General features: G+C 33.0%; 1 protein-coding gene across 5 annotated transcripts; it reads left to right on the top strand.

The window, feature by feature from the left end:
- Positions 1-3,470: 3,470 nt before the first annotated feature.
- On the top strand, positions 3,471-13,055 carry LOC103574043 (BTB/POZ domain-containing protein Tiwaz). Of its 5 annotated transcripts, none has more exons than XM_014441742.2 (5): positions 3,471-3,552; positions 8,034-8,120; positions 8,912-9,127; positions 11,874-12,079; positions 12,324-13,055. In XM_014441742.2, the coding sequence occupies exons 2-5, from the start codon at positions 8,092-8,094 to the stop codon at positions 12,788-12,790; spliced, it is 918 nt and encodes a 305-aa protein (XP_014297228.1). In that variant the 5' UTR covers positions 3,471-3,552; positions 8,034-8,091; the 3' UTR covers positions 12,791-13,055. The 5 variants fall into 5 exon arrangements, with proteins under 5 accessions (XP_014297228.1, XP_014297225.1, XP_014297223.1 ...); XM_014441739.2 differs by lacking the exon at positions 3,471-3,552 and adding an exon at positions 3,560-3,741 and having other exon boundaries at positions 12,324-13,054; XM_014441737.2 differs by lacking the exon at positions 3,471-3,552 and adding an exon at positions 3,560-3,911 and having other exon boundaries at positions 12,324-13,054.
- The last annotated feature ends 1,723 nt before the right edge of the window (positions 13,056-14,778 follow it).

The following is a 14,778-nucleotide window of genomic DNA, read 5'->3' as shown; positions in this document are numbered from 1 at the left end:
TAAGTTAAGTACAACGATATCTTCTAAACGCTTGCGGTAATACCCGTCTCTCGTTCTCCGCCTTCACTGGCTTTCTCTCTTTACTCTTGCAATCTTTATTTTTATTATTATTATTACTTTTTTTTTTTTTTTAAACTTTTTCTTGTTCTTGTTCTCGTTCTCTTCTTTTTACTTTACATTGTTCGGCGTTGAAGATGCTCCGCATGACGCCTCCACAGCCACAGGTCCGATCTTACTCGTGCACGATCCTCACGAGTCGCCCCAGGTTATCTCTCGGCAGAGTAGACCTCGTGGAGCCGCTCCATAGAAATTAGGAGATCTCATCATCCCAAATACTCTTCCTCATGCCTCATTAATAAAAAAAAAAAATAATAATAAACAAATAGATATGCATATACATATATATAAATAAAACAATGACAACTGTCAAATAATTTAATACCGATGGAATTGGATTTGGTGGCAAAGTGCGGTGTTGAGTGGGAGTTGAGTCCCGGAGCTTGTCCCACGGCCATCTATTGCGGCCTTTGCCTTTCTCACAAGGCAAAAGCCCCTTTCATCTACCTGGATATATATGTAAGTATAATTCTTACACATATGTTCATCAATACATTTATAGGATGAATTTTCTTTTCATGTAAGTACATATACCACGAGACTGGGGTAAAATACCTGGAGGCACTTATTCTCGCTGGTTAAACTCCTCGGTCTCTTCTCAAAATGATTCACAGCCTCCGGTAATTTACATTCGCTTGCGTGGGTGATCGCCAGCTCACTCTCCCTCTCTTCTTTCTCAATACTTTACTATGTCTTTTTCCTTTACTGTACTTATATATATATATATATATATATATATATATATATATATATATATATATATATATATATATATATATATATATATATATATATATTATACAATATAGTTGGAAAAGGTTAAACACACACCCAGTTGGAGGTCGGGTCGAGCGATGCAAGTCGAGCGAATCGAGGGTGAAAGAGAGAGGCTGCATTACATGTATAAAAATGTTTATAAAGGTATATATGTATATATATACATGGATGTACATCATTTATATGTAACGAAAAAGAGAAAGAAACATATGTACATATAGTGATACCTGAAGCAAACGAAAAGGTTTGCGGAAGAACGATCGCACCTCTAGTCTCAATGTAAAATTATAGGTATTCAAGAATTTCCGTTCTCATTAGTTATGATCTAGAATAAGCGCCTGGAGGCTTGCAATTGACTAGATAAAAAAAATTAATATGTATATATAAAAATATAATAAAATAATAATGAATAAAATAAAAATCCATTACAGCTGGGTTATATTATATTTTTCTGTGATCTAATCGGAATTATTTGCAAGGCTGCATTATGAAAATACTGGGGAGAAAGGAAAGAGAAATGGCCCAGAGCAAGCACGGACTGACGGCAAGTTCGATTGAAGGATGATAGGTATTCCATAAGAGAGAGACAAGAGCCAAGTACTAAAAAAGCCTCTGGGCTATTTTAAATGTTTCGCCTTTACTCTTCGTATTCTTAAGTATTCTTATACTTACAATATACTTTTATGTAGATATATATACTTATGTATGTAAAAGTATTGCGGGAGATGCCACGACTTTTAGCCAAATGCCACACAATGATTACACTTTACGTGGAATTCATTTGAATTGATCTGAAAGAGAGAAGGATATTTTTTTTACTACGATAAAATTAGTGACTTATATTTTTTATTGTTGAATTTAGCATTTTGTATTTTAATTTTAATTTATTTTTGCTTACCTCTATCGGTACGGGATGAAAAAAATGCCCCGGGGTCTGCCGCGACCCGGTTGGTAGACACGTTCCAGGCAGCACCAAGTGGACGAAACCCGAGGTGCCGAAGTGAAGCCAGAGAAAAGAAGAAATGAAGGGGAGAAATGCAAGCCCTAAAATATGTGACGCTCTGGGCGACTCTTCTCTTGGATTCTTCTCGTTACAACGTCGTGGCTTAACGCCCTCAGGAACCCTTGAACTACGCCGCCCGTTTCTCTCTTTATATGTATAAATATATATATGATACAAAAACATCACATTATTTTCTTGCGAAAACCCTCCGGCGCTGGTGACCACGACGCTCATTTTATCGTATCCATGCTCAAGTGATTTACATGTCAATAAAAATATATTGTTGGATATATCACTATACACTCTGTTTTACCTCTAACAATAATAATAATAATAATAATAATAATAATCATCAATTATTATTTATTTATTTATTTATTTATTATTTTTTTGTCATAATTTAAGGGGTCATTCAGCTTTGAAATTTTTTTCGATACTTTTTTTAAATTTTCTCAAGTGTACTTTTTAAAATATATTTTTAAATATTAAACAGACGTTAAAAATTAATAATTTATTACAACCCTTATTTATTTTTCCTCATATTTACCTTAAGAAAAAAATTTTTTAATAAAACGAGCTCTTAAATTAAAAATTAAAAATTTAAAAATATTTTATTTAAAAAAAAAAGATAAAAAATAAAATACGTCTGACTAGCAATGGTTTTATCACTTAAATTTCCTGCAGCAAGTAGAAACAGCGATTTTACCGACACCGTACTCGGATGATCTATAAAATAAAAGTTGGATAGGAAAACGTTTTACGTATGCGAGATTGATCGCGCTCAAGTTGGGTTTGGAACCACCGCGAGCTATCCTGAAACGATGTTGTCGGCCGTGGCCGTTTTAGCCCGCGGGTGTACCTCCAGTACGACAGGACCCCCTTGTACTCCTCGGATTAGCTGGCTCGCTTCCTCGTGTACCTGGTTTACTTGAATCCGTCTTTATTTTCCCCGCGGCCACACGTCTCTCCTTTATATTGTACTGCTCCATCTCGCTCAGGTTGTAATACCTTTTGCCCATGTACTCGACACAATACTCGGTCCATTATTCCCAATGGCCAATTGTGTATACTTGGACCCTTGTGAGTCCAACAACTATTCTTCCAACTCGACGTGTTCTTTATCACAGTATTCACAGTCACTCAATTAATTATTCTCTAATTGATCTGGAAAACGAAAAATAACATTTATGACTTCACTATCATTTATACCCCAGGGCTTCATAAACTCCATTTATAGTTAAAAAATTAACAATAAATTTTTTATTTTTTTATGATAAGTTCTTATTAATATCAGTAATAAAATTATTTATAAACTTAAATAATTTTCTTTCCAACAAAAATTTTTTAAAAATTTTTATATTGGCGGGGATTTTTATCAATAAATTTATATAAATATTAAATAAACAATATTTTTTTTTTAGTTCCTCTCTGTTTATTTTTTTTCTCACTTTCCCGTTCATATTTAAATTAATATTATATATTGAGACAAACGGGAAAGGGAGAAATGAGAGTCGCGCGCGCGCTCTCGTTGCCCGCGAATGCGCTTCAGTTGCAGATAGACCGCCGAGCTGTGCATTTCGCCCGTTCACGACCACGTGTTGACACCCACGTGGTGTATCTGTAAACACGAACAAAGTTATTAGTCAAATTTATCAGTAAGTCCATGATATAGATATAAAAAAAATCTTATCAATACTAATAATAGTAGTAATAAAATAAAATAAAAAAAAAATACGTGTGTTAAATAATCAGTGAGTCACTTTGGCGACTAGTGTTACCCAACGGATTTTATTTAAAGTGGAGAACAAAAAATCCATCAACCTGGAGCCGACTTGTCAGAAACGGTATTTAAAATTACCAATTTAAATTTTTAAAAAATAAAAAGTAGTAATTGTAGTTAGTGAATGAGTGATTGAGAAAATTAATGTAAACAATAAGTAAATTTAAACGAGTTGTCTGACAGGTTATTGACAAATGTGCAATTATAATAAACTTTAACACTGTACATGACTTGGTAAGCCGTTTAATAATCAATAATCGCACGTGTAATCAATAAATCATTAACTCATGTATTGAAACTCCTTTTTATTCTTCTTCTATACTTGTATTTATTTTCTTCATATATATATATATATTATTTTATTTTTGCTGCTTTATAATGCCACAACTACTTGATCTTCTTCTTTGATCACGATCCTCATAAATTTATTTATAATCCTCTCTCAACTTGCCGGGATTATCGCACGTATCTTTAATTGACAGAGTAGCAAATTATTAGCTCGTATAATTAGAGAAATTGTACGTGTTTAACAACAGATTTATCGTCTATTAACTTATCTTACTCAATTATTACCCTCTAAATAATTACATCAAATTATCGGTTATTAACCCGTTTGTGTTTTTTTTTTTTTTTTTTTTTTTATCAATAAGACTTTTAATGGACTTGTTTTTTTGATGTTAAAAATTAAATGATCTTTTTAATTTTATCATGACCCAATCACGTTGCATTAAATTTAATATAACTCAATAAAATAAAAATAAAAAAAAAAAAATTGAATACTTTCACACGTTTCTCTGCATTAATCCGTGACGATGAATTTCGCAAATGTCTCGCCTCTGTCTCTGTTAAATAACAATATTTAAGTATGGATCTGTGACATTGAGTGTATTGGAAGATAATATAAATAAAAGTTTTTATAAAAAAAATTTTAAATTACCTCAGGTACAATAGAAAATATCCTAAGGCAGTAAAAATATATTTTTACTATTGCTTGTTGTTTTGTTATTGTATCGATATAAATTTATATTTGTAATAGTCTATATACATCTGTAATAGACGAGTATAAAATTGCTTTGCCTAAAAAAAAATATTTACGTTTTTTCATAAATGTTTTCATTACATGGAAAATTAATTTCCTTCTTTACGTAAAATTTATAAATATTTAAATTATCTTCAGAACTTTATACTGTAAAATATTTTCCATTAAAATTTTACTTGTAATAAAGTCTTTAAATAAAAACTGAAAAATAATTACAAAATATAAAAAAAAATATAGGATATATAATAGTAATTTTTTTTGTTTTATAAATGTGTTAGGCCAACGGGAGAATTTAAATAGAAAGAAAGAGGTAAAGAGAGAAGGAAAGAGGAAAAAGGGGGTAGGATATGGAAGAGGGAACTTTGTTCCTCGGTGCCCACGGGCCCAGGGAGACTTTGTTGAACCAAGGGCAGATGCGGGACGTAGGGGACGGTTTCAACCCCAGGGCTTTTACCTCCAGGCGCGGACGAGCTTCGTGCTCGCAGTTGCCGTAATTAGAACAGATCGCTCGAAGCTACATTGCCTAAGGCCGACGAGTCTCCGCTGAATCGAAATTATTCATGAAACATGCTCCCGGACATATTTTCCGACAAATATTTCGTTTCATTTTACCATCATGATCTTTACTTGACTCACTAAAAAAAAAGTTTCAAAAAGAAACTACAAATTTTATTTTTTATAAATCGATTGTTAATTTCACTGTAAAAAATTTTCAAGTTAACGCGGATTAAATCCTGGGTAAAATTTACTCCGAAGAAGTACTATAATTTTTAAACTTCAGTTCAAAGTTAAATTATCTCCTATAGGGAGTTATTTTTCAAAACTCTGAGTCGGAGTGAATGCAGATTTAAATAAAATTCAGATCACTCCGAATTCACTCCGAATTTTTTACAGTTTCATACTTAAAATTTTTTTACTCAAGTTATTAAAAGTAATTTTAGGTGAGGAAATTTAAAGCGAAGAATAATTAAAAATATTTTAATGAACATAAATAAATATATACATATATATTTATTATTGAATGAATGCTAGTACTAAAGGCGTAAAATATAGATGGTTAAATTGACAGAGAGTTACCGTCTGGTGAATAAGTGGGTAAGTAAGTGTAGAGGGAATGGACTGAGAATGAAATGGAGCAAGACATGCATTGGCGCGTGTCGGGAGTGCCCTCGTCCACATCTAAGATATAAGAGTCTGGCGTTACTTCTCTCGGTACCGTGCAATCGGAAATTACAAATAAAAATTTAAAAGAGAAAATAAAGAGTAAGACGTTAACTGAGCGAGATACTTGAGTAGTAAGAAAGAGAGAGTAGTATAAATTGCATATGTACATACGTACTATTCAGGCATAGATAGTAAAAATATATATACATATATATGTACAAACTCGCTTAGTTATGTCTTGTTACTTTAACTTTGCGTATTTCTCGCAGCAACACTCTTAGGGTATGCAAAAAGTACCGCTGGCAACTAGAGAGATTTACGTCGCTTTCGTTGCTGTACATATACATGTACATATAGATATAAATATAAATATATACATACTTGTAATACTTATATACGTAGGATACAAGAAACAAGACGACGGGCTTGCATAGGTCACGCGTTACGAATTTCACAGTGGAATGCAGGATTTGCTTAATGATATACGTCCCGAGGATATTGAAATAGGAGGCGAGTGAATGCCCACGTTGTTGTATTTCTCCCCTCCTTTCCCTCTCTATACTCTTCTTTTTATTATCCTTTTAAATCATACTCTTACTCTACAAAGTCTACTTTTTTCTTGCACTAATTTCTTGCCTTCGCCTCTTAAGTCCGCTAAAAAATCCATCAAGATAATTGTCAGACATGAATAAATTAAATACTTATTTTACTTACCCAAAACATTATTATTAATATATATATAAAATATATTAAGTATATATTTACATGGGTTTAAAAAATTATTTTTTAAAATTATAGCCAATATGTAATTTACTTGTTCATTTATGTTTAAATATTCTCGTTTGCGTTATTCTTGAAAACAATTCAACCGCAACTCCGTTATTATTTACCAAGACACAACAGCTTTGGTTATCCCTCTTAAAACTTTAGTATTATTCTCTCATTGGGAAATCACCGCGGGAGATGTGCGTTAGTATTATAAATAAATAAATATATATATGTACATATATATAAATGCATGCAAGTCGGTTTGAGTTTGCAGAATATTGAAGTTGGTGGTAGTAAAGCTGTAGTATATATACATTTATACGAGGACGATGAGAAGAGTCACTTCTTAAGAGAGATGGTCAGTCGAGTTGAGTACGTGGGGGTGGAGGTGAAGGCGGTAAAACCACAACCAAGACCACAACAGCCTCCACACAACAGTACCGCCGCACAATGCCTCAGGCTTAAAACCACGAGAGTCCAGGTCCAGGTAGACGCTCCAATGTTGCCTGGGGCAACGACAACTTCCAGGCGATATTCTACTCTACTCTTTTATCTCATATTTCTCTATACACTATTCTTTCTCTTCTCTTCTCTTCTATTCTACTACTATATACCACTTTAACCTCTTGACTATTCATATATATACGAATCCACATCATATTTACCCGTAGATATATATCATATTTGTCTGGGAATGAAAAACTGCGGGGACATAATTTTAAAATTTTAAATCTTCTGTGGTCCTGAAATGCTAATTTGATAATTAAATATTACCGTGTATTTATAATTTAAAAATAGTTGTGGCTGTCTGACATGTCTTTAAATAAAATAAATAATATTTAAGTTAACATACCGAGGATTGGTTACGCCACTGTTATGTTGACTCTCTTTACTCGCGATCTTACTCGTAGGCGGATGAACACACTCTCATATCGTATTCTCTCGACTGCGGGCAGTAAATAAAAGTCGTTCGAATCGTAAATCCGTGTTCATGCCTTCGTATATCTCAACCTTTAAGCACACTCATGTATCGTTATTTTTTTACCTGAAATAAGCGTAAATTAAACTATAAAGTTTCATTTTTAAACGCGATAATCCATGAATGATTAAGTTAATAAAATTTTATTTAAATATAACAGCCTAATATATTCTGACATAAATTTCAGAGACATAAATACTAGTAGGATTTTTAAAATTATTATTAAATATAATACATAAGTATATGAGAATTACATATATATAAATTATAAATATTTAAATGTTGTGATAAAATTTACTTTACAATCTTCAGGAATTTAATATATATTGCAATAAATGAATAATAATTATATGTTAGAGTATATTAATAATTAACGTATTTAATTTATGAATAAATTATGTTACAGACGGAAATGTGAGGCTGATGGAAAGGAGGCAAAGGCTGAACTGGCGGTGCAACGCAATATGTTTCCTAGCGCACAAATTAAAATGAGGTACTTTCGAATAATATGAACTTTGTTCTAGAAATTTTCTTCTTATCATTCCGTTTTTTTTATTAAACGTAATTTAAATTATTCACCTCAATAAATAATATTAAATATTTCATAAATTTTTTACATTGAGACCAGTCTCAGACGGTGCCGCCACTTTTTTTAAATTTTTAGTGACTTTCGCTGTCATAAACAAATCAAAATTTTATCAATTAATTAAAAAAAAAATGACGGTATTAATTTAAAAAAACACAATTCGCTGAGATAGGTTTTAAAAAAAATTACTTACAGTTGACATCAATTGGAAGTTAAAAGAAATTTTTTGAATAAATTTTAGCCTACAAAATTTAAAAATTCAAATTATAAAATTGACATCACTTTACAGAAATTTATTTTCCAAATTTCGTTTAACTCCTAATTGATGTCAACTGTAATTAATTTTTTTTAAAATCTATGTCTCGTTTAAATTGTCCTTTTTTCAATTAATGCTTTAATTTTTTTTTAATTAATTGATTAAGTTTTGATTCGTTGATGGCAGTTGAGTCATTTAAAATTTTAAAAAAGTGCGGGTTACTGTCTGAAAATGCCCTTAATCTGACAGTTTAATTATTAACCTGCCTAATTGCCGCAAAAATTAATTAATCAATCAATCAATTAAATATCAGCATAAAAATGTCAAAAAATTAATTAGACATAAAATATAAATAAATAATATTCTGTCTCGAGTATTTTAATTCTCAACTGACTGTAAAAGCAATTGAACGTCAATCTAATTGACAACCTAATATTGAAAGTATATTTGTCAGATTGCTGTCGCCAAGCAGTTCGCCAGCAACGTCGCCCACGATGTCTAATTCATCGTCACCGACACCACCAACACCAGTAGCACCAGCATACAATACTAAAATGCCAGGTATACCCTGTGTTGCAGCAGCATCCAGATACACAGCACCAGTTCACATCGACGTCGGCGGAACCATATACACATCATCGTTGGAAACGCTTACAAAGTGAGTTCACTTCCCGTAAATAAAATAATTAATTAAAACTCTTGATTGGAACTTCGGTAGCTGAAAATAAAATTCAACATGGATTTTATTTTCCAATCGAAAGCTTCAATCATACTTCAATCCATTAACTAACAGCTTGCAGATACCTGGTAGTTTCATACACACACACTGAAGGTCTTGAATAAATAATATAAATAAATATATATATATATATATATATATATATATATATATATATATATATATATATATATTCAGACGACACAACGCGAATAGATCTTGATGAAGAACCAGCTCTCCCACTTGGATAATTCCACGCTTGATTGCACCTTCCTCCCTCATTACGTGTCGTTGACCTCATTATTATTTTGTCCTAAGTCCTCATGTGCATATTATGATTAACTGGATATATACTTACTATTTATTGATATACATATATATATAAACATACAAGATCATTAGAATTAAAAGGATATATCATAAATATCTTTTAGACATCAGAATCTCCTAGCTGATGTACTGGCTCTATACCTTGACTATTTATATGATAGCATTATAAGTATTAATTTGTAAGTATCCAATCAAACTAAAGTGGATTAACGGTCACAGGATTTAACGACATCCACTGTCAGGATTTCTGTAATCCCCTTCCCCAGCGAGGCATGACGGCTGCACACGATCCTAATAAAATTCTAAAACTCGGTCCGTTCGAGCTGAAGGTATAACTTTCCAGCGAATTTGTACATACGCACTATTGAGACTGACCAGCAAGTTTACAATATAAATATAAATATATGTACATGCAAGTTTTGCTGGAGACGCATATTTCAGAGCCTTTATCGTGAGAACCTTGATTAACGTCAGTTAAAGAATTTTCTTAGTATGCAGACGTCAGCTTTAGAATGCATACATAAAACCCTGGCGACACAATCGAGTGTTGCACAATAAAATAGTTAATGTAAGTTAATATAAGTAATGCAATATAACCAACCAACCAAACGACTCTTTGAGTCAGTCAATGTTACCTTGCTCTCTAATTTACGTCGGCTTCGCTGCTCTGCGTCGACTCTTCAATCTCTTGGTCTTTGTCTCCATCTCTGTCTCTTATAAAATATATATATATATATACTACATACATATATATATATATATATATATATGAAGAGATACAAATACATTAATACGAAAGCAGAGCGGATTGTGAGTGATGTGAGCCGATCGTTTAGCGTTTTCCCATAGCGCAGTAAGCAAGAACGGATTTGACCCGGGTTGGGACCTCAGCCAGGAATGCCCTGAGGTAATCACGGCTCACGTCCTCCGCCCCCGGTCTCGTTTATTCTTCTCATCTCTTATCCTTTTCTTCTCATTCGAATTTTTATTTTTTTTTTTTACTGTGGCATCGTCTTGCTTTGGAACCACTTGGTCTATCCCTCGAGCCTTCGTCACCCCCTCCCGTTTCCATCAAGATCTTCGACTCATGTCGATGCACTAAATAAAAAAAAATACTTTTTAAATAATTTGTACAAAAGAAACAAGAGGTAATGCATGTAGTGACGGCAACCAAAACTCACAAGAGTACATATGTATATAAGTATCTTAAAGTTACCCCGCGGTATTTCCAAGTCGAACGTCTCGGGGCTAGCGCGATCGTCATTATTATACGTTATCAAGAAGGAAGAAGGTATGGGAATCAGCCTCAGGCCACGGATAGGTGGATACGTACCCCTTTCACCTCTACCTCTGCGATGCCTCCAGCCTCCTTTCCAACCATTTCTCTCCCCCACAACCACTATTACTATACGTACATATATATGCCTCTACCACCCCCGCTATTCTCTCAGTCAGGTCTTCCTCTCTTTACCTGAGTACTGTCTGCATATACGAGTCTGTGTGTGCACATCTCCATTCGTCTGATGCCGTAACGCACTCACGTTATAACAATTCGTTGCTGGTGAATCCTCAGTTCTATTATATGCAAAATGCCGTCCGCGACCTTGCTCAAGCCCTCGGGCATTTTGCCTGGGAATTTCGGGATAAATTTTCGGCGCCAATTATACTCCGCATTACTATAAGAAATTTAATAATTAAAAAATAAATAAACAACATCAGATACTTGCAAATAGTACATACTTTTATATATATGTTTTTTAATATTTTCTCCCAAGTTGATTCGTTCCGCCAGCTTTCACAAAAATAATAGAGTTTCGATAAAGTAAAACGTTATCACGATTATCCATGGATAATAACAATAATTGAGTCGTTCACCGGAAGTAGGTGCATACCTCAGTGGTCAGAGTGAGTTCATCTCAGTTCGTCGGAGAAAATAAATATTTAATAATAATAATAATAATAATAATAATAATAATAATAATAATAATAATAATAAAATAAGTACATATGGCAAAGTACGCTCGGGGATATATTCAAACCCCGCGGGTCTGAGCGCGTGTCCCTATTTCGAGAATGCAATAAGAGACTGCGCTTGAGGCTCCAGCAGCGTTAATTAAGGTAAGAGAAGGTCGTCGAGACGGTTTCATGGAGAAACATCTGCGTCTGGATGAGCCTCGGGCTTGTAGGGCTTACAGCAGGTGCCAATACACTTTTGGTCATCTCACCTGCTTCCTTCCACTGGCATCTCTGGTTTCATTTTTTATTTCCTCGCCACACAACATTTATAACAAGCAATATAATTAATAAACAAATAGATTGTAAATTGTATCGGTTTAAATATTTGAAACTGTTACAGGTATCCTGAATCGAGACTCGCAAAGTTATTTAACGGTAGCATTCCCATTATGCTTGATTCTTTAAAACAACATTACTTCATTGACCGTGATGGAGGCATGTTTCGACATATACTTAATTTTATGAGAAATTCACGGTTACTTATACCTGAAAATTTTGCTGACTTGGATTTACTTCTCGAGGAGGCGCGATACTTTGATATTGCGCGTAAGTATTTTTACTTTTATCTTGATGCGCATCTGTACTGAAAAACCGGTAAAATTATAAAATTTCAGTACATAAAATTATAAAATTATTGAAGCAAGTCTGATATTTTTTAATAATTAATTACTTACTCCAATAAATTTTTTGCACTATGAATTAAAAAGAAAATTTTTGTTTTCAATTCATAATTCAAAATTCAAAATTTTTTTTTTCTGTATAAAAAAAAATAATATGTCTTGTTTAATAGCAATGTGCCGACAGATAGAACAATTAAAAAAAGAACGTATAAAAAATGGCACAACAATCCAGTCATCAAGTCCACTGTCAACATTAATAGGAAGAGATGGCAGAGTAACACCGCCAAGTAGAGATACTGATAAAAGATCAACGCCGTCTTTTGAATGTCTGGCTCTGCACGTGAGCCCAGACCTAGGAGAGCGCGTGATGCTGTCAGGTGGACGGGCGCTGGTGGATGAAGTCTTTCCGGAGACAACCCAGGCAGTAATTGATGCACGTTCTGGTGTCGCATGGCATCAACAAGACACACGTCACGTCATACGTTTTCCTCTCAATGGCTACTGCAAACTCAACTCCGTTCAGGCAATCACGAGGCTGCTCAACGCGGGTTTCAGAGTGGTCGCGAGCAACGGCGGCGGTGTCGAGAGCCAGCAGTTCTCCGAGTATTTATTTGTACGACAAGGCATCAACACTTGACAGCCTACGTCTCTGTTAAATATTGTCGATAAATCTCATAATTGAGCTGAAAATCTTAAGAAATTGTTAAATTATTATAAAACATCCAGCTCGACTAATCTTTTTCCTCATCTCTTTTTATCTCTATTTGTTACGTTATACTTAACATGTACCTAATGTATTTATATACTATTATAATTATATGTAAATATTATTAATTAAATGACATTTAAAACTTTGATGTATGGCAACACAAAGTGTTAGCTTTGATGTTTTTTGGGTAACAGATGAAAATAAAATGTTTATTACTTTAAATTTATAATTAATTCCGCCGATTATCAATTAAACTATTTAAATTTAAAATAATATAATAATTTAAATGTCATTAGTTTGATATTTTATGTCATATCAAATGTAATTTTGAAATTATTTAATTGACGCTCAGTCTGTTACTGACATAAAAAAAAGAAATATTAATTATCGAAATATAATATGAATATTAAATTTCTATATTATTTAAATCGAATGTCAATATTTGACATCTGGTTGAAAATAAATTTTTTCACAGACACAAACTTCGAAGCGGTTGAAAAAAAAAAAGTACTTATAAATGTATATCTATATGAAATAATAAAATAAAAATACGTAAATAAATAAATATAAAAAATAGGTGAGGTGTGAGTGTAGCCGGGTTACGTTGACTGGGTTGATAACGTAACCACAGGAATAAGGGATAAAGCGAACAAATGTTAACGCTCAGGGGTAAGTTACCATGGTTACTGTGAACTCAATATCCGCGTTGCCGGAGGATTATGTTTGCCTCGAGCATTAATCCCTCGCCGCGCAAAACCCACCAACCGAAGCGCCTAGCTGATTATATTCCATTTCTGTATACTGCCTAGAGGGAATCAGCTTCCAGCCTTTGGTCTTCAATACCACCTCTCGACACACGTGCTATCGCCTGTGGCAATCACCTTCAAGACTATTACAAAATTTTATAACTGCCAAAAAACAACATCTCATGTAATATAAATATGTATATATAATAGGGATTTGCGAATTGGGTTCGAATCAAATAAGGTAAGAGACCTAGTACCTGATCAGGGAACTAGTACCTGATCACTCATGCATTTGTATTGCTATATTTAGTAGAATTTTCTATATATAGATATACAAATATATGGAGTAATTGAGTACTAGTTTTCTGATCGGGAACTAGGTCTCTTACCGTATAACTATTCGAAAATTTTTAAATCACTCAACTTCATCGAATTATTCATCAACTTAACGCTGTAAAAAATTAGGAATTAACTCGAAGTGTTTATGGATTTTACTTAAATCCGAATATACTCGAAGTTCCAGAGGTTTAAAAAAACCACTCAGCATAAGGAGTAAATAGGAAGATTTTTTTTCAGCGGAGAGATTTCGGAGGGATCTGAATTTTATTTAAATTTGCATTCACTCCGATTTGGAGTCTTAATATTTAGATGAAACTTTTTAAGACGTTCACTCAGAACTAGATTTTCAATATTAAATTAAACTTGTTTTCGGAGTAAAGTCCACTCTGAAGGGATTAAATAAATACGCAGTCATCCACTCCGGATTTACTCCGCTAACTTTTTACAGTGTAGAATTATCGATAATTTTTGAATTATTTGTAACATCAAATTTATCGATTCAAATTAAGAAAATTCTAATCAGCTTTCAAATATTTAATTTCTCTTTAATAAAGTGCTTAGTTTACCAAGTAAGCAAAAATTATTTTGTAGATTCGTATCTCAGCTCTGTTTATACCTCTGACAAAAATTTGAATTATTGGAAAAATATCACAATTTTAAGTCGTTCAAAAGAAAATTTACCAATAATTTTACAACTTCCGAATTATTCGATTCGAGTAATTCAAAAGTTAGGAACTATTCGCACACCTTTAATATATATCACCACAAATATACCCTCGTTAAAAATCATCCTGCAACAAAAAATATAAATAAAAAAAAAGTTATCCACTA

This window comes from Microplitis demolitor, chromosome 6 (assembly GCF_026212275.2).
Source record: "Microplitis demolitor isolate Queensland-Clemson2020A chromosome 6, iyMicDemo2.1a, whole genome shotgun sequence".
NCBI classification, from domain to species: Eukaryota; Metazoa; Arthropoda; class Insecta; order Hymenoptera; family Braconidae; genus Microplitis; species Microplitis demolitor.
This window is presented reverse-complemented; position numbering and strand designations above follow the sequence as displayed.